The 23,607-nt window shown below is 37.1% G+C and overlaps 1 protein-coding gene across 1 annotated transcript in view; it reads right to left on the bottom strand.

Moving 5' to 3' along the window:
* The window catches only part of ADAM10 (ADAM metallopeptidase domain 10), a 212,650-nt gene that overhangs the window by 5,522 nt on the left and 183,521 nt on the right, over window positions 1–23,607 (bottom strand). The window contains exons 12-16 of the mRNA XM_006894501.1: window positions 18,018–18,168; window positions 16,813–16,996; window positions 15,986–16,094; window positions 15,266–15,486; window positions 1,065–1,191 (exon numbers count right to left, since the gene is read on the bottom strand). Of these exons, the coding sequence (XP_006894563.1) occupies window positions 1,065–1,191; window positions 15,266–15,486; window positions 15,986–16,094; window positions 16,813–16,996; window positions 18,018–18,168 (792 nt within the window). The remainder of the gene's footprint in view (window positions 1–1,064; window positions 1,192–15,265; window positions 15,487–15,985; window positions 16,095–16,812; window positions 16,997–18,017; window positions 18,169–23,607) is intronic.

The raw sequence follows: 23,607 nt of genomic DNA, 5'->3' as shown, positions 1-23,607 counted from the left end.
AAATTTATACTAGAGTTTAAAAAGTATCACCTGACCTCTGGTGATTTCCAAGAAATTGGCATAAAATCTAGAGATAGCACTGTGAAATTAGGAAAAGCAGTAATTTCAAAACCAAATTTGTCCTAATTTCCAGTGAGACAATGTCCCAGGATGACTGCTGGGAACCCATGCCCGAAACAGGGAAGTGAAGTGGGACCACTAAAGGAAGACACCAGAAATTAGAAATGTAAATGGTTAAGAAAAAGTAGTAATATTTTAAGAAACAGTAGTAATACTTTCTGGATTTGCTCTGAGGCATCACTAGAAGCCCTTGGGCAAGACAGGGGACTGCTAACATTTAGCTCTGGTTTCCACTACCATTACCTTGGAACAATGTTTGTACCCACATAACCACAGCAAAGAGAGTGTCCAGGTGTTTAGAGCCATAAAATATGGCCAACGCAGAAACTTCAAAAACCTTGATATCCAGGAGGGATAACAAGTGGGGATAAAGGATGTGGAGCAATTACTTCCTATTCTTTTCTCATCCAAATGCCCAGGACTAAAAGAAGATCTTCCAGTGAGAGTTTCCCCGAGAGGGAAAGAGTACAGACCAAACCTGTTTCCCAGATAGAGATAATGAATTGTAGCTATCTGTTGTCTTATGTTTCTACGCCAAAACTCTTCCAGAATGAGGTCTGTAACTTCTCATTTAAATGATATTGGAAAACAAACACTAAGTATGTCATTGCATATTTATTTTCCCCAATGCTCCCAATACTGGAGGCTATATTTCTCTATAGTTTCCTTCAGTAAAGGCAAGTTTTTAAAAAAATTTAAAAATAGATATATACACCAAAATGTTTTTGGACACTCAAGATAGATTAGCATTCAAATGGCAGTCATTAGTCAGACTGGATCGATAAATAGCATATGTATACCTTAACTGAATCATTCACCCAGTAGTCCTATTCCCAAAGAGGAAGTATTATAAAATTAGTTACTAAAGATTCATGTATAATATAATTCCATCTGCTAAGAGGTTTTTAATTATATAAACATTTAATATGTACAAACTGTCTTACCGGGAAGTGGTTTAGGAGGAGGCAACTTTGGATTACTACTTGGAGTATGAACACTGCATATCTTAATGAACCCAGCCATTAACATGATCAAGGCAATTCCCATAAGTAATACTGCCCACCAATGAGCCTAGAAAGAAAAAGATTTTTCCATTTTAAAAAAAATGCATATTTAAAAAATATTTTATATCACATGAAATATATTATGAATGTGTATATTATATAAAATATAGACTAGAAAACACTGCATTTTAAAGAACACTTATTAATTGGGATATTTTTGTGTCTCTATATATAATTATATTTATATAGACATATTAATTTTTACGACTAAAATTAAAATCTCTCATGAGGCTCCCTTTTCCTGTTAGTGCTTAGGGAGTTTTGCTGTGAACTCAAAGGTCATGCCTTTCTGGAGGTTCAATTCCACCAGCAGCTTTGAAGGACCAAGATGGGCAATCTTTTCTTGTGCAGTTTATAGCTCGATAAATCTACCTATGGCATATACACAGCATCTATAGAGCGATCACATAAAACATGAACAATTTTAAAACTATGAGTTTTCACATTAGGCTAATACAATACTATGAAGCACCAATGAGTCAACCTCAAGTCATACCAACCCTACACACAAAAGAATGCAACACTGCCTGACCCCGCAATACCTTAGTAACTCTTGCTGTCCTTAAGCCTCTTGTTGTAGCCACTGTTCCTCTTGTTGAAGGTTTTCCTCTTTCTTGCTATCCCTCTACTTTACCCAGCACAATGTCATTCTCCAATGACTGGTCCTCGTAGTGTAGTATGTCCCAAGTACAAAAGATGAAGTCAAGCATCCTTACTTCTAAGGAGCAGTCTGGCTGCACTTCTCCAAAAACAGAGAATTACTGCTAGAAAGACTCCCATTTAAGAGAATCCCATGACCTGGGGTTTTTCCATGAGACATAAAAAGAACCAAAAGTAACAATATGCCCTGCTGTAAGGATTCTTTTTGTTGTATGTCACCAGCAGTTTTCAACCTTGGCTACACACTACCACCATCTGAAGAGCTTTTAAACCTCAGAAACTGAATCCTAAACTAGTTAAATGGGAGAGAAGCAAAATCCAGACATCAGTAATTTTTTTCCCAAGGAGCTCTGGTAATGGTCTAAGTGGTAAGAAGTTGTGCCACAATTTCAGACATCAGTAATTTTAGTTAATGCTTCTGGGATGATTCCAGTATGGTGGAGAACTACTGATCTCTACCAGGAGTCAGTAAACTATTTCCGTAAAAGGTCCAGACACCTACAACCAGTAGAGGGTAAAACAGATGAATGGGAACTTCTAAGAATCAAATCCATATGCATATCCCAAAACTCCTCCAACAGGGTAAAAAGGGAAGCCACAGACTGGGAAAAAAATATTTGGTAATGACACGTCTGAAAAGGGACTTTAAAAAAGAATTTACAGAATACTCAAGCGCCACAACAAGATAAAGGTAAACAACTCAATTGCAAAGTGGGCACAGGATATGAACAGACAGTTCACAAAGACATTCAAATGGTGAACAAACACATGTTTGTTTAAGGAAATTGAAGAAATGTTCAAAAATCCCTAGCTCTAAGACATGCAAATCAAAACAATTATGAGGTATCATCACACCCCATTAACAACAGCAAAATTCAATAGTGCAGCGAACAATAAATGCTGGCGAAGTTGTGGAGAAACTGGAACCCTTATTCACTGTCGGTGTAAGTGTAAAATGGTGTAACCACTATGAAAGGCTGTATGGCACTTCTCAGAAAGTTGAAAACAGAATTACCATTTGACCCAGCAATTCCACTACTGGGAATATACTCCAAAGAAACCAGAACTGCCAACCAAACAGATGTATGCACACTCATGTTTATTGCTGCTTTGTTCACAATAGTAAAAAAAGTTGGAAACAACCCAAATGCCCATCAACAAAAGAATGAATAGAGAAGCTGTGGTATAGTCACACAACCGAATATTATGCAGCACTGAAAAACAAAGAACTCATGAGATATAAAATGGGTGACCATGAAGGACATTTTGCTGAGTGAAATATCTCAGTCACAAAAAGACAAATACCGTATAATGCCACTGTTATAAAATAGGACTGACATGGGGGTTGGGGGAAACTAAGAAAAGAAGAGATAAACAATATAGAGGGCACTGAAACAGATGAGAGAGAGAACTGTATAAAAAGAATATATGATTAGGTATTGCTGACATGGCAAGAGTCCAGAATAAGAACTATATCGTAAAGTGGACTGGGGCTGGGGGGAGACAGTATAACAATGAAATAATTTTTTCCCCCAAAGAAAAAAGCTAACTGGGGGCAGGTGGGTAGGGAGGAAAATGTGCAACAAAGAATGAATGGAAATCCAAGTTCTCTATAAACTTTCATTAAAATCTCAACAAAAAAAATCTACAAGTGAAACAAGAATTTGTAAAAACAACAACAACAACAACAAAAAAACCCCAAAAACAAAAACAAAAAAAAAAGTCCAGACACAAATATTTTAGGCTTTTCAAGCAGTATCTGTAACAACTATTCAATTCTACCTTTGTATAATGCAAAAGCAACTACAATCTACAAAACAAAAGGGTGTGGCTATTTCCCAGTAACAACTGATAAGAACAGGAGGTCAAATACAGGTTTTGGCCCACAGGCAGTTTATCAATTACGTTTTATATGCATAAGAGTACCACTTATCATTATCTTCTTCATCCCACATCTCTATTCTATAAAGTACCTGAGAGTTTGTGGTAAACCTGGAATATCTGACTGAGTATAGAAAGAGGCATTCTTATGGCTGAGCAGGGCTGTTCAAATATCAGCACTCAGTAAAGGAACGGTTCTCAACTTTTAGTATCTCTGTGCCCATCTTTCTCTCTCTCCACCAGGGAATCAAACCAAACTAATATTAATCCTCCATCAGAGTTCTAAGGCTGTAAACAGTGCAACAGGAGAATGTACATCTTTCTTCTAAAGACCTGCCAGTGGATTCAAACTGCCAGAAAAAGTGTGGCCTTTGGGTTGAGAGCAAAATTCCCGATGGGCTAAACTACACCACCAAAGCCCTCTTAACTATGAGTTACAGTGGTTGTGAACCATTGAGTCAGAAGTCTTAGCTGACCCTTTCAAAGGCAGCAAATTGCATGGGAAGAGTATGCCCATCCATCTTTATCCCACGGAACAGTTAGTTGAGTCTAACCATGTGCCTTTGAGTTGGCAGGGCAACTACTTATCTCTAAGACACCACAGCTCCCTCAACTTTGAGTTGACCCAATAATTATTTAAGGAATTCTCATGGCAAAGTGGATTACGTGTTGCACTGCTAAAGAAAAGGTCAGTGGTGCAAATCTACCGGCTACTCCATGGAAGAGAGATGAGGCAAGCTGCTCTCATAAAGATTTATAGCCTGAGGGAGTTCTTCTGTTGCCCTAATAGCAAGTACTACACTGCAATTCCGAAGGCATGTGGTTTGAAAATCCACCAGATGCGAGGCTGGGCTCTATGAGGAGAAATGTGGGGTCAGGATTGGTGGAAGATCTATCAACAATCTGTGTTATGCAGATGACACAACCCTGCTTGCTGAAACTGAGGAGGACCTGAAGCGCTGGCTGCAGAGGGTCAAGGGCTGCAGCCTCCAATATAGACTGAGGCTCAATGTCAAGAAGACAAAGATTCTCACCACTGGACCAATTGGCAGCATCAGGATGGATGGTGAAGAGATTGAGACTGTTCTCAGCTTTAGTTTGCTTGGCTCCACAGTCAACACTCTCGGCACCAGTAGCCAGGAAATTAAAAGATGTACTGCAACGGGAAAGTCTGCTGTTAAGGACCTCTTCAAAGTACAGAAGAGCAACGGTGTCTCTCTGGAGACTAAGGTGCGTCTGATACAGGTTATGATCTTCGCAATCACTTGTTACGCTTCTGACAGTTGGACAATGACTAGGGAAGACAGAAGGAGAATTGATGCCTTTGAGCTGTGGTGCTGGAGAAGAGTGTTGAAGGTACCATGGACTGCTAAGAAAACAAATAGGTTCATCTTGGAGAGGGCTAAAACGGGCTGCTCCTTGGAGGCAAGGATTCTGAGGTTTCGTCTGACATACTTTGGACATTTTGTAAGGAGGGACTGGTCCTTGGAGAGGGACATCATCTTGGGAGAGTGGAGTGACAGCGCAGGAGGGGAAGGCCCTCTATAAGGTGGACTGATTCAGTGACTGGGGTAATCAGGATGGGTGTTTCGGAGACAGTGTGACTGGCACAGGACAGAGCAGAGTTTAAGGCTGTTGTACATGGGGTGCAACCAACGGCATATAACAACATCATATGTATATGTATATGTATATGTATATGTATATGTATATGTATATGTATATGTAGACACACACATACATATAAATAAAAGAGAAACCAGATGGAGAATGAGTTTTTTAATCAGAACTGACTTGATGCAAGTGAGTCTGGTTTCTGGATAGAATTATTTGAGATATCATTTAAAATGTAGACCACTACCCTATGGATCTAATTCCATCATTCTAATTATAGTTCAGGCCACTGCAGTTTCAAAAAGCACAAGTTTTTCAGCAAAGCATGTTGGCATTTCTGGTGTAGGATAATTCTGAAGTAGAAAGTTCAGTATCTTAAAAGAATGATAATAATTTGCCTAGCTTTCAGAATATGAAAGAAAGTAAGTTATTCATCCTACAATCAATCACTTAATGACTAAAAATTATATGCCAAACTTTTTCATGTCATGTATATGAAGGTGTTAAGTGAAATTTAAGTCAAAGAAAAGAGTAAAAAAAGGTTTTACGCCCTACAAGGTAACAACCCTGAAATCAAGTTTCAGAAAGTAATTCTACATCAAAAATAGACACACCATTCAATATAGTAATTATGTGGTCATACACATGGATTTCACCTGATAGTATGCATAGGAATCGAATCGATTACACGTATAGAAAGACTAGCAGGAGAAGCTATCAGCTGTGGAAAAAAAGGCCAGCTGCTGACTGTGGAACAGACCACCAGCTTCCTTGTATGCTAGCTCAACTGAAGTTGAAGAAAGTAAAATCAAGTCCACAGGAACCAAAATTTGACCTTAAGTCTATCCCACTTGAATTTAAAAACCACCTCAGGAACCGTTTTGAGACCTTGAACACCAATGAACGAAGACCAAATGAACTGTGGGAGGATATCAAGAATACCATCCATGAAGAATGCAAAAGATCATTACAAAGACAGAAGAGGAAGAAAAGACCAAGATGGATGTCAGATGAGACTCTGAATATTGTATTAGAGTGCTGAGAAGCCAAAGCTAAAGGGGGAAAAAATCAAGAAATTAAAGAGCTGAACAAAAAATTTCAAAGGGCAACTCAGGATGACAAACAAGGTATTATAAGGAAATGTGCAAAGAGCTGGAGTCAGAAAATCCAAAGGGTCGAATTCACTCAGCATTTCTTAAGCTGAAGGAATTGAAATCACGAGTGGCAACACTTACGGATGTTTTGGGGAGAATGTTAAATGATCCAAGAAGCATTAAAAGTTGATTGAAGGAGTATACAGAGTCACTGTACAAGAAGGAATTGGCTGACACAGAAGAATTTCATGAAACAACGTTTGAGCAGGAACCTGTGGTGATAAAGGAGGAAGTTCAAATTGGCAAAAAACAAGGCTCCAGGAGTTGATGGCAAACAAAGTGACATATTTCAATAAACAGTCACTGCTCTGGATGTGCTCAATAAATTGTGCCAAGAAATCTGGAGGACAGCCAACTGACTGGAAGAGATCGGTATTTATTCCCATTCCAAAGAAGAGTGACCTGACAGAGTGTGGAAATTACCGAACAATATCATTAATATCACAAGCGAGCAAGATTCCGCTGAAAATTATCCAAAAATGACTGGAGCAACACATCAACAAAGAATTGCCAGATGTGCAGGCTGGGTTTAAAAGAGGCTGTCGTACTAGCGATATCGGAGCTAATATCGGAAGGATCTTCGCTGAAAGCAGAGAGTACCAAAGGAATGTCTATTCGTATTTCATTAAAGGCTTTTGACTGTGTGGATCACAATGAACTGTGGTTAACTCTGAGAAGAATGGGAATCCCAAAACATTTGATTGTGCTTATGTGAAACCTATACTTAAGCCAAGAGGCAGTCATCAGAACAGAGCAAGGAGACAATGCATGATTCAAAATGGGGAAGGGTGTACGCCAGGGATATATTGTGTTTCCATACCTTTTCAATCGTATGCAGACTAGATCATCTGGGATACTGGGCTGTACAAGGAGGAATGGGGCATAAGGACTGGAGGAGGATTCATCAACACCTGCATTATGCCGAAGACACAACCCTGCTTGCGGAAACTGAGGAGGACCTGAGGGGCTTGCTGCAGAAGGTCAAGGAGTGCAGCCTTCAATGTGGATTGAAGTTCAATATCAAGAAAACAAAGATTCTCACCAATGGGCCAATTGGCAGCATCAGTATGGATGGTGAAGAGACTGAGATGTTAACAGTTTTAGTTTTCCTGGTTCCACAACCAACACTCTTGCTACCAGCAGTCAGGAAATCAAGAGATGAAGTGCATTGGGAAAGTCAGCTGTCAGGGACCTCTCCAGAGTATTGAAGAGAAACATCAGGCTGGAGACTAAGGTGCACCTGATCCAGTACATAGTCTTCGCAATTGCGTGCTGTGAATCAGAGAGCTGGACAGTTGACTAGGGATCATAGAAAGAGAATTGATGCCTTTTAGCTGTGGTGCTAGAGAAGAGTGTTGAATATACCACAGACTGCTAGGAGAACAAACAGGTTTGACCTAAAGATGCTGAAACCAGGCTGCTCCTCAAGAGTCAAGGATTCTGAAGCTTCGTCTGACATAATCTGGGCATGTTGCAAGGAGGAACCAGTCCTTGGAGAGGGATATCATGTTTGGGAGAGTGTAGGGACAGCGCAGGAGAGAAGCCCCCAATGAGATGATCAATTCAGTGATTAGATTAATGGGAGTAGGTGTGTCGGAGACAGTGAGGTTGGCACAGAATAGAGCAGGGTTTAGGGCTGTTGTACATAGGACGGCTATGAGTCACAAGCAACTCGTTGGCACACAACAACAACAACAAAAATGTGCTTGGGACAGGGGAAAAAAAGAGTTAAAAAACTGACAAGGTAAAGGAACAATCTGATTTCACTAGGTTATTATGTAGTAATTATGATAGTCTTTATTTAATAATCTACAGAAAGAAAAAAGGATGTACAGGGTAAGAAAAAAGAGAAAATAGTTATCACTCACCAAAATAAACTAATGGAATGAGGGGAGGAGAGAGACAAGGCAAAAAGGTGAGAGTGGGGATGTATGTAGTCAAGTCTCTTCAGATACAAAATTTTCTTTACTGTTTCTAAATACCGACAGAGAAATCCAATTGAAAAATCCTTTCAGTGACTGCAATGTTTAACATGCCTCATTGCAAATGCACGCTCAATGTCTTCACAAGACCACGTGGGACTCACAACTCCTTGTCTGGATACAGATTATGTCACTCGAGCAGAAAGCTTTTGCTCTAATCTGCAAAAGGTATTATAGTCTGTATTTTGACGAAATGTTCTTATCCTATCCTTCAAGATCCCATGTGCCTCACACATCAATCTGCCAAAAAGGATGCAGCTGGCTACCAATCTTGAAGCTTTTTAAAAGCTAATCTAGGTAGGCAAAGTGAATTATTACCAGGCCAAAAGTAAATATATCAGAGCTCCAAATTTAAGAAAATACATACGCTTTGTTTCTCATATAAATAATAAGAGTAAGAATGCTATTTATTTTGTAAAAATGCACTAACACTTAATATACTACAAAAAAGGGATTCTAGAGGTCCATAAGCAACTCTCCATTTCTAACATACATAAATAACAAAGTAATATTTAATACAAAGACCAATTGCTCTTTAAATGTTCATACAATATCAAAATTTGCCACAATAAAAAGTTTTTTTAAGTGATTTATGATTCTGTTATTTTTTTATTTTGTTATATTTGTGTGTGTGTGTGTGTGTGTGTACCATCAAATCAGATCTGACTGGTACAGGAGGAGATTGCTCCTCCTCCTGCAGGCGAGCATCTGGTGGATTTGAACCCATGCCTCTGGGATTGCAGTGCAGCTTTTTGCCACTAGGCCACCAGAGCTCCCATCAAACAACAATAACAATGATGACAATCGAGAGAGCTATGTTGGCCTAGTGGAAAGGAAGCTATGCTACCAAGCGAAGGTATAGCACTGGTCTGTGCGTTGCTGTACAGAGGTAACTCGTGGTTGCTGTGATGTTGAAGACTGTGACAGTGATGTGCCAATTGTGGTAATGGGTACCCATGGTGGACAGTGTTGGCTGGAGCTTCCCGACTAAATCAAGCCTGGAAGCAGGAGCGGCATCCACTTCCGAAATGGCTTGCCTCCGAAAACTCTATGTACGAACAGTGCTCAGGCTGTTCATTCACAGGGTCACTATGAGTCGTCTACGACTGGACGGCATCAAACAACAACAACATGATTCTGTTACAAAATTATTTATATTACAGACACTGGAGGTGAAAGGGAAAAAATATATAGTTTCCAAACTTAAGTCTGTGCCACCAGCTATCATTTCAGTAGGTCTAAACTGGGTTTTAATACATGCATTTCTATCAAGTTCCCAGGTAATGTTGATGATGCTAGTTGGAGCATTACACACTGATCCCACATCTGGATAAGAAGTTGTTCTATAAAAGAGCCACACATTACAACTATTTTAGGCCTTAGGAACCACATAAAGTCTGTCATAGCTACTCAATTCTGTTCTAATGCAAAAGCAGCTAGAAGTAAAAGAATAGGTATGATCATTTCTATTCTATTCCAGTAAAGTATTATTTTAGGATACTACAACTTGAATTTCATGTAATTTTTCTGTCATGAGATTTTTTTTTTAAAAAAACCCATTTAAAATATAAAATCATACTTAGCTTTCAGACACAGACAAATAGACAGTGGCTGCATCTGGTCCATAAACTATAGTTTTCAGGAGCTTAAGATGAATGGTTTTCAACCCAGCTCCTCATCAGAACTAGTTGGGGAGCTTTTATAAGATTTAGAGGCTTGATATCAATCCTAAGAGATTGGTTAAATAATTGGATTAAGCTCTCAGATGATTCTCGTGTATAATAGAAACTGATGAATACAATTACGTGATGTGTGTGTCATCCCCTCTCAATCAAATAATTTGTAAAGATGGACAAAGGTTTCCAGGGTCAACTTAAAACAAGTCTATTTACTGCAAGATTTCTCCCAATACTCTCAAAAATTTTCAATACAGAAATGCAGTGCTTTCCAGACTTGTCTGACCATCAAATCCAAAGTGTTCTTCATATAATTAATGTTCTATGAGCCACCTGGAAAACACTGCTCTAAACATTTCCTTTATAAAGAATAACAAATATCTAAGACTTGGGTTCCTAAAATTAAGGCCAAAATCAATTCAAAGCTGAGAAAAAAAAAGGTGCTCGTTATGAAAATATTAAAAAGACAAATTCCTGGAAAAAATCTGAATAAATTTTTAAAAAGGGACAAAAATTAGCATATTCTTTTAAAAGGGAGCAAGTAAATTTAGTAGAATAAATTCAAGGTAAAATAGGGCTTTTTATTATAGAACTTTACCACAAGAAACAAAAAGAGAAGTGGAAGAATATCCCTTGTTCACGGATAGGAAGACTCAATATTGTGAAAATGGCAATACAACCAAAGGCAACTTACAAGTTCAATGCAATCCCAATACAAATACCAACCCTATTCTTCAATGAGACGGAAAAGGCAATCTCCAGTTTCATTTGGAATGGAAAGAAGCCCTGAATAAGCAAAGCACTCCTTAGAAATAAGGTAGGAGGTATCTCATTCCCTGATTTTAAATCCTACTACACTGTCATGGAGGTTAAGACAGCATGATACTGGTACAATGATAGACACATAAATCAATGGAATAGAATAGAATAGAGAATCCAGAAATCTGCCTATCTACCTATGGTCAACTGATTTTTGACAAGGAGATGAAATCAGTTAAGTGGGAAAATGACAGCCTTTTTAGCAAATGGTGTTGGCAAAACTGGAAAAGTATCTGCAAAAGACTCAAGCAAGATCCACACCTCACGCCATATAAAAAAAAACCAACTTATGGTGGATCATGGACCTAGGACTGACTAAAACCAAGGACTATAAACTTCATTAAAGAAAAGCTTGGAAGGATGCTAGAAATTCTAATCCACAACATAAACAGTCTTCCAAGTAAAAACCTACAACCAGGAGAAGATAAAAATAGATGAATGAGACCTTCTAAGAATCAAATTCCTATGCACATCCAAAAACTTCTCCAACAGGGTAAAAAGGGAAGTCAAAGACTGGGAGAAAGTATTTGGTAATGACATGTCTTATATCTAGAGGGACTTTTATCTTGAATTTACAAAACACTTGAGCACCAAAACAAGATAAAGGTAAACAATCCAATTGAAAAATGGGCACAGGATATGACCCCGACACTTCACCAAAGAAGACATTCAGATGGCTAACAAGCACATGAAGAAATGTTCAAAAATCCCTAGCTCTAAGAGATGCAAATCAAGACCACTTATGAGATACCATCACACCCCAGTAAGAATAGCAAAATTTAAGAGAACAGCAAGCAACAAATGCTAGCGAGGTTGTGGAGAAACTGGAACCCTTATTCACTGTTGGTAGAAGCTAGCAGTCAAGCATGTAAGGAATTACACCATCAGGATGCTATAATATACCACAAATATGGTTTATTATAAAAAGATGAGAAGGATCTAAAAGGCAGCTGCCTCATATGATATAGTTCACTATACACAGAGACTGAAAAAGAAGGATCATTGTTACCAAATATTTAAGAATAGAAATAATTAAGTGAATCAAAATTAGAGGAAGTTAAAAATATATCCCATTTTCAAATTATATGACTACTTTATGGAAAATATAACCCATCTGATACAGCATATTCTCTGTAAAGTATAACTTTGAAATTCTAATCAGCTTTCTTTTTCTGAATGTCCTGCCTAGTATAATGGACAAGTATATCAGATTTCAACTCATTAGAGAAAGAAAAAAAACCCTAGATCTGAGTTGGAAACAGATAAGTTCAATGTAAGCTGCTCAAAATCACAGAGGTGACCAATGCCAGAAAAAGGATTCATTCCAAAGCCTGTGTTGTTCACTACATCATAATGACAGAAAAGACATTCACCTTAACAGACATCTACTGATCATCTCTTATGTGGGAAAAAAACAGTTACAAATTATTTTATGCTTTAAGAAGACAGAAGTTTGTTCAAATGCCCTACTGGGTTTAAAGCCTAAATTTCCTGAATCCAATTCCAATGATCTTCCCATTATGTAATTAAAATTCACATATTCTTGTTCTTCAATGCAGCATAGTATTCCACTGTGTGAATATACCACAGCTTCTCTATCCATTCATCTGTTTTTGGGCTCTTAAGTTGTTTCCAACTCTTTGCTATTGTGAAAAAAGCCTCAATAAACATGGGTGTGCATATATCTGCTTGGGTGGCGGTTCTGGTTTCTTTAGGGTAAATTCCCAGTAATGGAATTGCTAGGTCAAATGGTATTTCTATTTGCAACTTTTTGAGAAAGCGCCATACTGCCTTCCATAGTGGTTGCACCATTTTACACTTCCACCAACAGTGAATAAGGGTTCCAGTTTCTCATGAAATATTATTCAAAATGGGTGACCCTGATACTGCATTTTGCATAGTGAGTACTGAATACTGATACTGTATATTGAAATAGATGAGAGAGAGATCTGTTTAAAAGGGATATATGAATGGGTATTCTTGTCATTACTGAAGTTCAGAGTGAAGGCTGCATAGTGGAGTGAACCTGGAGGGAGGGATTGTATAACAATAAAAGAGTTTTTCTTTTCAAGGAGAAGAGTGATTTAGGGAGAAAAGTGCAACAATGAATGACAGAAAACTCTAAGTATCTGTAAACTTTCATTAAAATTAAGAAAAAAATGGGTGACCCTGGAGGAAATTATGCTGAATGAAATATCTCAGTCACAAAAGAACAAATACTGCATAATGCCACTGTTGTAAAATGGGACTGACATCAGGGTGGGGGGAGATTGAGAAAGATGGGATAAATGATGTACACTGCATTGAAACAGATGAGGGAGAGAACTGTTAACACATTGCTGCAAATGATGGCTATAGCGAAAAAAAAAATGTTTCTAAGCACGGTCGTCAATTTAAAAGTGTGCGGCAACGTGTTAAAAAGGGATATATGATTAGGTATTATTGTTATGACAGGAGTCCAGAATGAAGACTAGCATAAGGGAGTGGTCTTGGGAGAGGATGGATTGTATAACAATGAAATAATTTTTCTTTAACTTTTCAAAATGAGGGCTGCATAGCGGAGTGAACTTGTGGGAAGGGATTCTTTAACAATGCAAGAATTTTTCTTTCACTTTTCAAAGAGAAGAGCAAACTAGGGGGGAGGATGGGCATGGAGAAAAGTGCAACAATGAACGAATGGAAATCCAAAGTCTCTGTCAACTCTCATTAAAATTAGTAATAAAAAAATTCACATATTCTATAATACGAAGTATTAACCTTTGTGGTGGCATAATATAATTACATGTTAGACTGCTAACAAAAAGGTCAGAGGTGCAAATCCACAAGCCCTTGGGAACTGATAGGAAGTCTCCTATAAAGGTTTACATTTTGGGAAACTCTAGTAATAGAGACTGTCTATCAACGGAAATCAACTCAATGGTAGTAGGCTTGGGTTTGGGGTAAGAATGACAAATAGCATTTGAACGTAAGATGATAACACCAATGTTATGATGAGGCTGACAACCCATACAGATAACATCTTAAGTGCTTTTAAGAAAATCTTAATGCCAATTAAAAAAAAGATAATTTAAGAAGGGATCTTGAGTTTTAAATAAATTTTCAAGGCAAAATATAGTTCAGGTAATAGTACACCCTTAAATATATCACCTGCAAGTTTTCTGCTGATGCTTTAATATTATTAATTACAGATTCAGAAAACCTTTAAAAAAATGTCAGGTAGCTCTTGGGCCCTCGGTTCCAACATGAAGAAGAAAAGGAGAAACAACGGTCGTGCCAAAAAGGGCCGCGGCTACATGCAGCCTATTCGCTGCACGAACTGCGCCCGGTGCGTGCCCAAAGACAAGGCAATTAAGAAGTTCGTAATCTGAAATACAGTAGAGGCAGCTGCTGTCTGGGACATTTCTGAAGCGAGTGTTTTTGACGCCTATGTGCTTCCAAAGCTCTATGTGAAACTGCACTACTGTGTGAGTTGTGCATTCACAGCAAGGTGGTGAGGAACCGTTCTCATGAAGCCCGAAAGGACCGGACACCTCCACCTAGACTTAGACCTGCAGGTGCTGCCCCACGACCACCACCAAAGCCCATGTAAGGATTTGATTCCTTAAAAGGCTGAAGAAAAAAACTCGTCTGGAAATTACACTTTAAAAAAAAAAAGTCAGGTAATTCAACATTTATATAACAATGGAAAATACCGGGTAAATAATAATACAATTCAGTGGATTATACTGGGTAAGCATCCACAATCATTAACAGATCTATAGAAGGCTCTGTATCTGACCTTAGCTGTTGTTCAACATTTCCTGTCACACACACAATGAACACTCAGAATTTATATTGAGAGATCAGAGAAAATCTTTAGAAAAATTACCAATTTTCCCTTCACCTCACTTGTGCAACAAAGTAGAAACCACAGCTGGCCATCTACTACTATATTGAGACAATGGAGAAGAGGAAAAAGCACTCAGAATTTTAAATAACTAGAAGAAAAAGTCCTATGAAAACAAGTCTACTTATATAGACCAAGAAAAGGGAAATATAAATAGTCCATCTAAGGAGAGGAATTAGGGAGTAAAATAAAATATAATAATTCCCATCAAGTAACTAACCAGTACCTGAAAGATACACATGTGTAGATTTTGATCACTTAAGAAGAAAATACATGCAAGGTTATCTGTGCTTTAAAAATAACTTTAAATAAAGAGATTCCAGCATAAAAAGGATTTTTCTCATAACAAAATAAAATTATGGTCAAAACACTTACGTAAAAGTTTTGCATCAATAAAAATTATACTTACCACAATCCATTCAGCAATATTCTCATAGAGCTCTGGGCTAAAAATAGCTTTTTTAAGCCTAGCTAAAGGACCATCAGCATCCACTAATCTGCAACGCATGAAAACATCACAGTAGCCTCTAAAATCATTGCAAGGGGATCCTGGTTGCAAGGTGATGGTTTGACCACGAAACTGCTTATTCCACTGCACTGATCCTGTACTGGCACAAGTTGAAGGGTCCACTGTAAAAGAAGTGCCAAAAATTAAGTTGAATATCAGTTTGCTACTAGGCGATTGGGGAGGGAGGGAAGGAAGGTTGGTAAGGAAAAGAAGCTCCTGACATCATATACAGGATATGTTATATAGACTTTCACTAGTGAGGATAGATAACACCCTAAGTAATTCACCTTAAATATAAGATAAAAAAAAAAAAAGGATAAACAACTTTCTATTCTTGACTTTGCACCTATAATGGCTTTAAAATGTTATAAGAGCATGTCTGTAAATTATTGTTTTTAAGCCGGCACGTTTTTTTTGAAAGTGTCATTTTGAAAATATCGTAACACATTATAAAACATTATAAGGACTTTGGCATTATACTAAAGGCATGATGTTATGCTACATTTTAAAATTTCTCATGAAGACAGATTAAGCTGGAGGCTATCCAACAGTGTATCAGGGTTGGAGAAAAATAATACATTTTGAAGCAGATTTTGTACTCTTGTGTATTAAAATCCTTACTTTTCTTCATACAGCAAACATGACATAATTCCTTATCATCTTTGCCATCAGAACTGGCACAGGTACACTCCTCCAAGCCATGTTTCTCACAGATAGAACCTGCACATTGCTGGAAAAAAGAGAAAAGACAAATTAGTTCATTCTTCCACAGTCAAACCTATCCTCCAGAGTGACTGGTGGGTTTATGCTTCCAATGGCAAAATACGTAAGAAGAAATGCAAATTTTACTTAAATGAAAGAAGTGTGTACAAATCATAAACTCGTATCAAAAACTGGTCAAACACATTTGAAAAAAAGAGTAAGTGCAAGTAATACAGTAAAACTTTGAAAGAAACAGGAACTTAAATAGGAAAGAAAAAAACAGCAAAAGCATAAAGATAAGATGAGCATTATTTTATACTGGTTATGTATCTCTTTCATAAGAAGAGAAATTAAATTTTTCACATGTAAAGCAAGTTAAACTGAAGAAAATTTGAAAAGCTTAACATACATACAAAATGACCAGAAGATTCTTTTACTGAGGCTACTGAAATATTAATTAAAGCTTAAGAGTAATATGGGGAAAGTTGTGCCTAGTTTACAATCACGCTTTTCTAAAGAACGTGAAGCACTTGGAGTCAGAAAGATCAAAGTCCTGTTCTTAACTAACTAGTCAAGCTCCACCTGGCATTTATGTCACATACCGCATTCATGGCTTTGAGAAAAAGAAAATGAGAAAATTAGAGAAACAACGAGCAAGATCACGTAAACTAAGAAGTTTTAGGTGTCATCAAAAAATTATTCTAAAAAGGCAGGTTTTATAAAATTAAATAAAATTATATGCTTACCCCATTAATGCACACTTGAGTTTGCCTGTTACAGTCGGTAAAGTTTGGTTTAGGCGTAGATGCTGGGCAAAGAGCTGTAAAGCCATTACACATTCCTTCTTTGGCACAATCTGAATCATCCCGGCATTTCTCAGTCTTGGACTTGAATGCACACTGTGCTGTACAACAAGGACCTTGACTTGGACTGGAACAAAACAGTAAGTGATTAAACAAGGAAATCATTTTGGGTGCTTCTGATGTACTTAGATATGATCCTAACATTTGTATCATAAACCTTATCTTTTAAATCGCAAGTGTTTTACAAATATTAGTAAGAGGCTATTATATTTAGACATTCCAAAAATTCCTACAAAAGTGAATAGTCTAAATTTTATAATCAAAGCACACTATCTGCATTAAAGGGTATTACTCTGTCTTCAGTACAAATAGTGGAAAATTATTATTATTATTATTAGCTTAATTTTTAAGTTACATCAGCTGACATTAGTCAATGTATCAGTTTTCTCCTATTTATATTCTAAAATAAAACTAGAACACATCCACACCAGTCCTTAAAAGTAATATACAATGTCCTATTATAATACAGATATGGATGTAATAGGACATTGAATATTACTTTTAAAGACTGGTGTGTATATGTTTTAGTTTTATTTTAGAATATAAATAGGGAGTTCTGGTGGTCTAGTGGTAAAGAGCTGAACTGCCAAACCAAAGATCAGTGGTTTAAATCCACCAGTTTCTCCACTGGAGACTGATAGGCAATCTCTTTACATGAAATCTGCAACCTCTGAAAAAACCATGAGAGGGTCAGCTGTGAGTTAATTCTCACTTGACAGCAGGAGAAAACAACAGCATTTTATCTATAAATGTCAAAATAATTTATTAAGTAAAATAATTAAATGACAGGTTCCAAAAGTGAATTATTTACCATATTACCTAGGTATTTAAAGTTATATGAAAACCAGCAACAGTTTTAAAGTTAGGAACAAAAGGTATCTTTTACAGAATACCTCTTGATGTTCTTTTTTAACATCTGACATACAAATTACCATTATATATAGTTCAAACTGCTAACAACAGGCCACTTATCAAACCTAGTTCAGAAAAATAAAAACAAAGTTAAAAAGTTAACAAGCATTTCTACATCTCAGTTTTAAGTTTTTGTCAGAAATGTTTTCACGTGACTTTGCAGGAACATTACCAACCTGCACTGTTTTCCAGGTTTCAGCTTGCATTTTTTCCCCTCTGGCTGGTTTGCATCATAACAGCACTCATCTTTACACTGGTCACTGTAGCCACAATCACACTGTTCTCCTTGTTCTACCATGCCATTTCCACAAATAGGTTGGCCAGATTCTGAGGAAAACGAACAAAAACAGATGTGTACACATTTATATTTAAAATGACAAGCTCATTAGAGTATCACAACAAAAGGAGAAAGGAAAATAGGAATGATTAAGAAAACTCAGAACAAGCTGTTGTTAAGTGCTGAAACTCCTGGAGATAACTATGATTACGATATAACCTTTTTTAGCTATCTCTCACTCCTCCCTTTGCTATATGCATAAATCCCTGCCATTCTTTCTTACCTGGATTGCTCAAAAAGCCTTCAATGTGATCTTCTGGCTTTTGCCCTGTTCTCCCGTAAGTCAATTCTGAAAACAGTGGTCAGGTCAACTGAAAACCAAACTCACTGTCTCTGAATCGGAGCCGACTTAGAGCAGGCCCTTCAGCATGTTTTCAGAGACTGGAAATCACATGCGAAGAGACAGCCCATCTTTCAAGTATTTGTTACTGCTGGGTGCCATCGAGTCACCTACAACTTAGAGTGACCCTATAAACCACAGATCTAAACCATGCCCTATCCTGCACCAACCTCATTACCTCTGATATGCTTGAGCACATTATTATATTTACTTTATCAACCCATCTTTTTGGAGGTTTTCCTCTATTCTGCTGACCCTCCATCTTTCCAAGAACAATTTCTTTTCCCCTCCTAACAACATTCCCAAAGTAAGTGAGAGAGTTTCAACCATCCTTGCCTCTAAGCACCCTGGCTGCACTACCTCTAAGATAGACTTGTTTGTTCTTTTTGCAATCCATAGGATACTCAGTACTCTTCTCCAGCACTACACTCAAAAGGCACCAGTGATTCTTCTATCATCTTTCATCACTGTCCAACTTTCAGGTGCATAGCAAGTAACTGAAAAAGACCATGGCTTGAATCAGGAACATCTTAGTATTTAAACAGACATACTTGCTCGTTAGCACTTTGAAGAGGTCCTTGATTGCAGATTTTCCCAATACAACACAACACATGTTTTGATTTCTTGATTGCTATTATTATGACAGGTTTGGAAGCAGGAGTGGTAGCCACTTCATACCTCCAGAAACTATATGAACTTTGATAAATGCTGATAGTTGTAGAGGGGCTTCAGGCATTTTGTTCATAGGGTCGCTTTGAGTCATGCAATCAATAACATTACCATGCTGACTGTGGATCCAAGCAAAATTAAATTATTAACAATTATACTCTTTTCTCTATCATGATGCTGTCTATTGGTTCAGTGGTGAGGATTTTTGTCTTAATGTTTAGATGCAATCCATACTGGAGGTATGGATTTTCTCCAGCAGGCATTTCAAGTCCTCTTCACTTTCAGCAAGCAAAGCAGTATTATCTGCATAATGCAAGATGTTGATGAGTCTTCCTACAATCTTGATGCCATATTGTTCTTTATAGAGACCAGCTTCTTGAATAATTTGTTCAGCACACAGCCTGAGTATGGAGAAAGGTTATAGCCTTGAAACATAGTTTTCTTGATTTTAAACCATTTAATGTTTCCTTCTCTGTTCTAACACTGTTTCTTGGTCTACATAAAGATGTCACATGAGCACAATTAAGTGTTCTGACATTCCATTCTTGGTAAAGTTAGCCATAATTTGTTATGATCCACAGAGTCCAATGACTTGCACAGTTAGGTATCCTGGGTATTCTCTGCATTCAGCAAAGATCCCTTTTCTATTAGCAATGATATCCTTTGTGCCACAACTTCTTAAGAATATAATTTAAATTTACAACAGTTCTCTATCAAAGTACTGTTCCAGATGTTTTTTAATAATCTTCAGCAAGATTTTGCTTGCATGTGATATTAATCCTATCTTTCAAGCAGCGCTATTTAAATAGAGGCCAGGTCATACTTTTCTTCAGCTCAAAACCCATTTCATTCAGGTCTCATTTCATTCAGAGGGAAAAGTCAGTCAAAAGCCATCACAAAAGCAAAAAGACCCATCATGATTCCCATCTTCTAGTCCTTTACTTCTCCAATCCTATGTTCTACAATTCTCTAACTTCCACCCACCCCTATTTAATATTCCTCAAACAAAGTATCACTTCACAATTATTGTCCTGGAAAGCTGTATCCCCAGGTAGGCACAAAACTTGATTCCTGAGGTGTCTGGTTATTTTCTCATTAAGTTTTCCCCTAAACATGTCCGTTCTATTTAAAGTTTTTATACTAAGTGACCCCTCTCTCCAAAACTATGTACCTACTCTTTTTATCTTATCACCACCTAATAAATTGGAGCCCACTGGATAGCACCACCTAACAACAATATACTGATAATTTTATATATTTATAAACTGTCCAATTCTTCTAAAAGAAATAATTTACAGGATTAGGAATTTTATTCTGTTCAATATGTAATTTTCAAGTTTACAATAGCTGCTTGCTTGTTCACATGAGGCACATGATAAATACTGAATTAATGAATCAGTTGTTGTTATGGGTTGTTGAGTTGGAACTGACTCACAATTTACCCTTTGTGGGTTTTCAGAGACTTTAGCACCAGAGGAATATCCTTCTCACACAGCAGCTGGTAGATTAAAATCATGTGACTTTAGGTGGGCAGTGCAACTCCTTACCACTAGGCCATCAGAGCTTCCTATTCATCATATATACATAGAAAACAGAATCACCATTTGATGTCACTGGTAAATTACTTTAAATAGAGCTAGAACTGTTAGCAAAGACACTACTATATTTGCCTCCTAAAAGCTTACAGTGATTTTAGTCTAATTGGTTTTTCTGTCTTATAAAAATCATGCTGACCAGCTATATAAATTTGTTTACCAATTATCAAAGATCATAAAGCTGAAAATCATCTATTTAAGGGCTAATAAAAGATTAAGAAATAAATCTAAAGTTATTTTTGTCTTTACAAAATCTTTACTTCCTTCTATTTTTCCCGTGTTTTAATATTTTTCTCTTCTTACTTTGCTTATATTCCAGCCAAGTTTTTACTTTAATCTATGACAAGGTATCCATCAGTGGCCAGAATATGAAACTCTTTAATTTTTGGTTGAGAAGCAACTGTGAAAAAAACCATTCTCTCATTCTTTAATCTCAGTTCCTTTATAAAATGTCAAATATAACTGTAAAATAACAAACTTTTCTGGTGCAAATACATTTAAGAATCAAAGAGAGAACTTGTATCACACTGTAGAGATTTTCTAATTACTTCCAAGATTACAAAATGAAGACCATCAATAAGAAACATAATAATACCAACAAACATCATGTGAAGAGAAACGACTAGTCAGATGCCAAATTTTAATGTTCTTAATGTTGTTAGGTATCATTCAATAGGCTATTACTCATAGCAACCCAATAAAAAACAGATCTGAATCTTAGTCTATATTGTACCATCCTCATGGGATCCACCATGTTTAAGTATACTGTTGCAAATACTCTGTCATCCACCTAACTGAGGTCTTCCTCTCTTTCACTAAACCTGTGTTTTCCCCAGCATGGTAGCTTTCTCCAAAATCTGGCCCCTGCTGACAACATGTTCAAAGTAGGTAAATAAAGTTTAACAATCATTGTCTCTTATGAACACCCTGGTTGCACTTTCTCCAAGATAAGAGTTGTTTGTTCTTCTGGTGGTCCATGGAAGAATATTCAATATTCTTCTCCAACACCATAATTCAAAGAAATTGACTTTTCTTCTGTCATTCTTATTCACTATCCAACTTTCAGATGCATAAGAAGCAACTGAAAATACCATGGCTTAGATCAGGTTCACCATAATCTTGAAACTGATTTCCTTGTTCTTTAGCACTTTGGATAGATCCTTGGCAGTAGACTTTCCCCAATGTAACATGCCTTTCGATTTCCTGAGAGATACTTCTATGGGTGCTGACTATGGAGTCAAGTAAAATAAAATAGCTGACAACTTCAATCTTTTCCCCATCAACAACAGATGACACAACCTTGCTTGTTTAAAGTGAGGACCTGAAAGGCTTGCTGCAGAAGATCAAAGACTACAGCCTTCAATATGGGTGACATCTCAATATCAAGAAGACAAAGGTCCTCACCACTGCACCAAGAGGCAACATCATGATAAATGGAGAAAGGCTTGAGACTGTCAATGATTTCATCTTACTTGGATCTACAATTAATACCTTTGGTACCAGAAGTTAATCAGGAGTCATATTTTAGAACGTCTACATTCAGGGACCTTTCTAAATTATTGAAGAGCAATAATATCAATTGGAAGATAAAAATGTGCTTCATTCAGGCCATGGTCTTTTTAATCACTTGCTATGTACTTGAGAGCTGGACAATGAATAAAGGATGACAGAAGAGGAACAAACGCCTTTGAATTGTGGTGCTGTAGAAGAGCACCTAACATCCCATGGACTTCCAAAAATATAAATAGATATGTTGTAGGAAAAATGCAGCCAGGTTGATCCTGGGAGATACAGATAGCAAAGCTTTGGCACAAATATTCGGCATGTTGCTAGGAGAGGCTCTTTCCTGGACAGGGATATATTATTATGGTTGGAAAGGGGAAGGGTCAGCAAAAGAGAGGAAAACCCCTAACAAAATGGATTGATATGGTGACTGCAGTAACGGGTTCAAGTGTAAAGAGATGATGAGGATGGCACAGTTTAGGACTGGATTCAGGTCTGTTGTTCACAGTATTACAATGAGTCATACTCAATTCAATGGCACCTAACAACAACCACCTTAACAGTTATCACAAAATTCTCTAAAAAATCTCTTTTAACAGTCAATTTTTGAGTAACATCACTTTTAATAATTTCATAATTTTTTAAAAAAGGAAATATATACACTCTCTTTCTGCCTCTGATGAAAATACATTTGAGACAGATATAAAGAACTTTTGGTCCTGAATGAGAACAAGAAAATAAACCTAGAAATTATCTTCCCTACGGCCACAAAATCTGGAAAATAAGAAAACTGAGGAAGGAGATCAGAAGTCTGCCAGAATTAAGAAGGTCCGGAATGAAAGTTCCATAGTGGAGTGTACCTGGGGTAGGGTGATTGTATACCAATGAAAGAATTTTTCTTTTACTTTTCAAAGAGAAGAGTGAACTTGGGGCGGGGGTGAGTAAGTGCAACAATGAATGAATGGAAATGTAAAATCTCCATAAATGTTCATTAAAATTATTACATATTTTTTAAAAAAAGATGATACAAACTTTATTCAGCATCCATAATTGGCATTCACTTCCTAAATAACACGCCTCCGGAAACTCTATGAACTTTGATAAATGTCGATAATTGTAAAGGGCTGCTATGAGTCGTGCTCAACTTGAAAGCAATTAACAACAATGTCTGCTAAGTCATATCATTCCATCTGCAAGTACACTGTCCCTTTTTGCTTGTGAATGAACTGTAATCCAATCAATTTGTTCTAGATATCTACTAACTTTCTGTCTAGAGCTCACAATTTTAACTGTGCTTAAATATTATACTATATATTTTATAT

This window comes from Elephantulus edwardii, unplaced genomic scaffold (genome assembly GCF_000299155.1).
Source record: "Elephantulus edwardii isolate Elephantulus edwardi_28Jun2011 unplaced genomic scaffold, EleEdw1.0 scaffold00145, whole genome shotgun sequence".
Lineage (NCBI taxonomy): Eukaryota > Metazoa > Chordata > Mammalia > Macroscelidea > Macroscelididae > Elephantulus > Elephantulus edwardii.
Note: the sequence above shows the minus strand (reverse complement) of the source record. Positions and strands in the feature narration are given on the sequence as shown.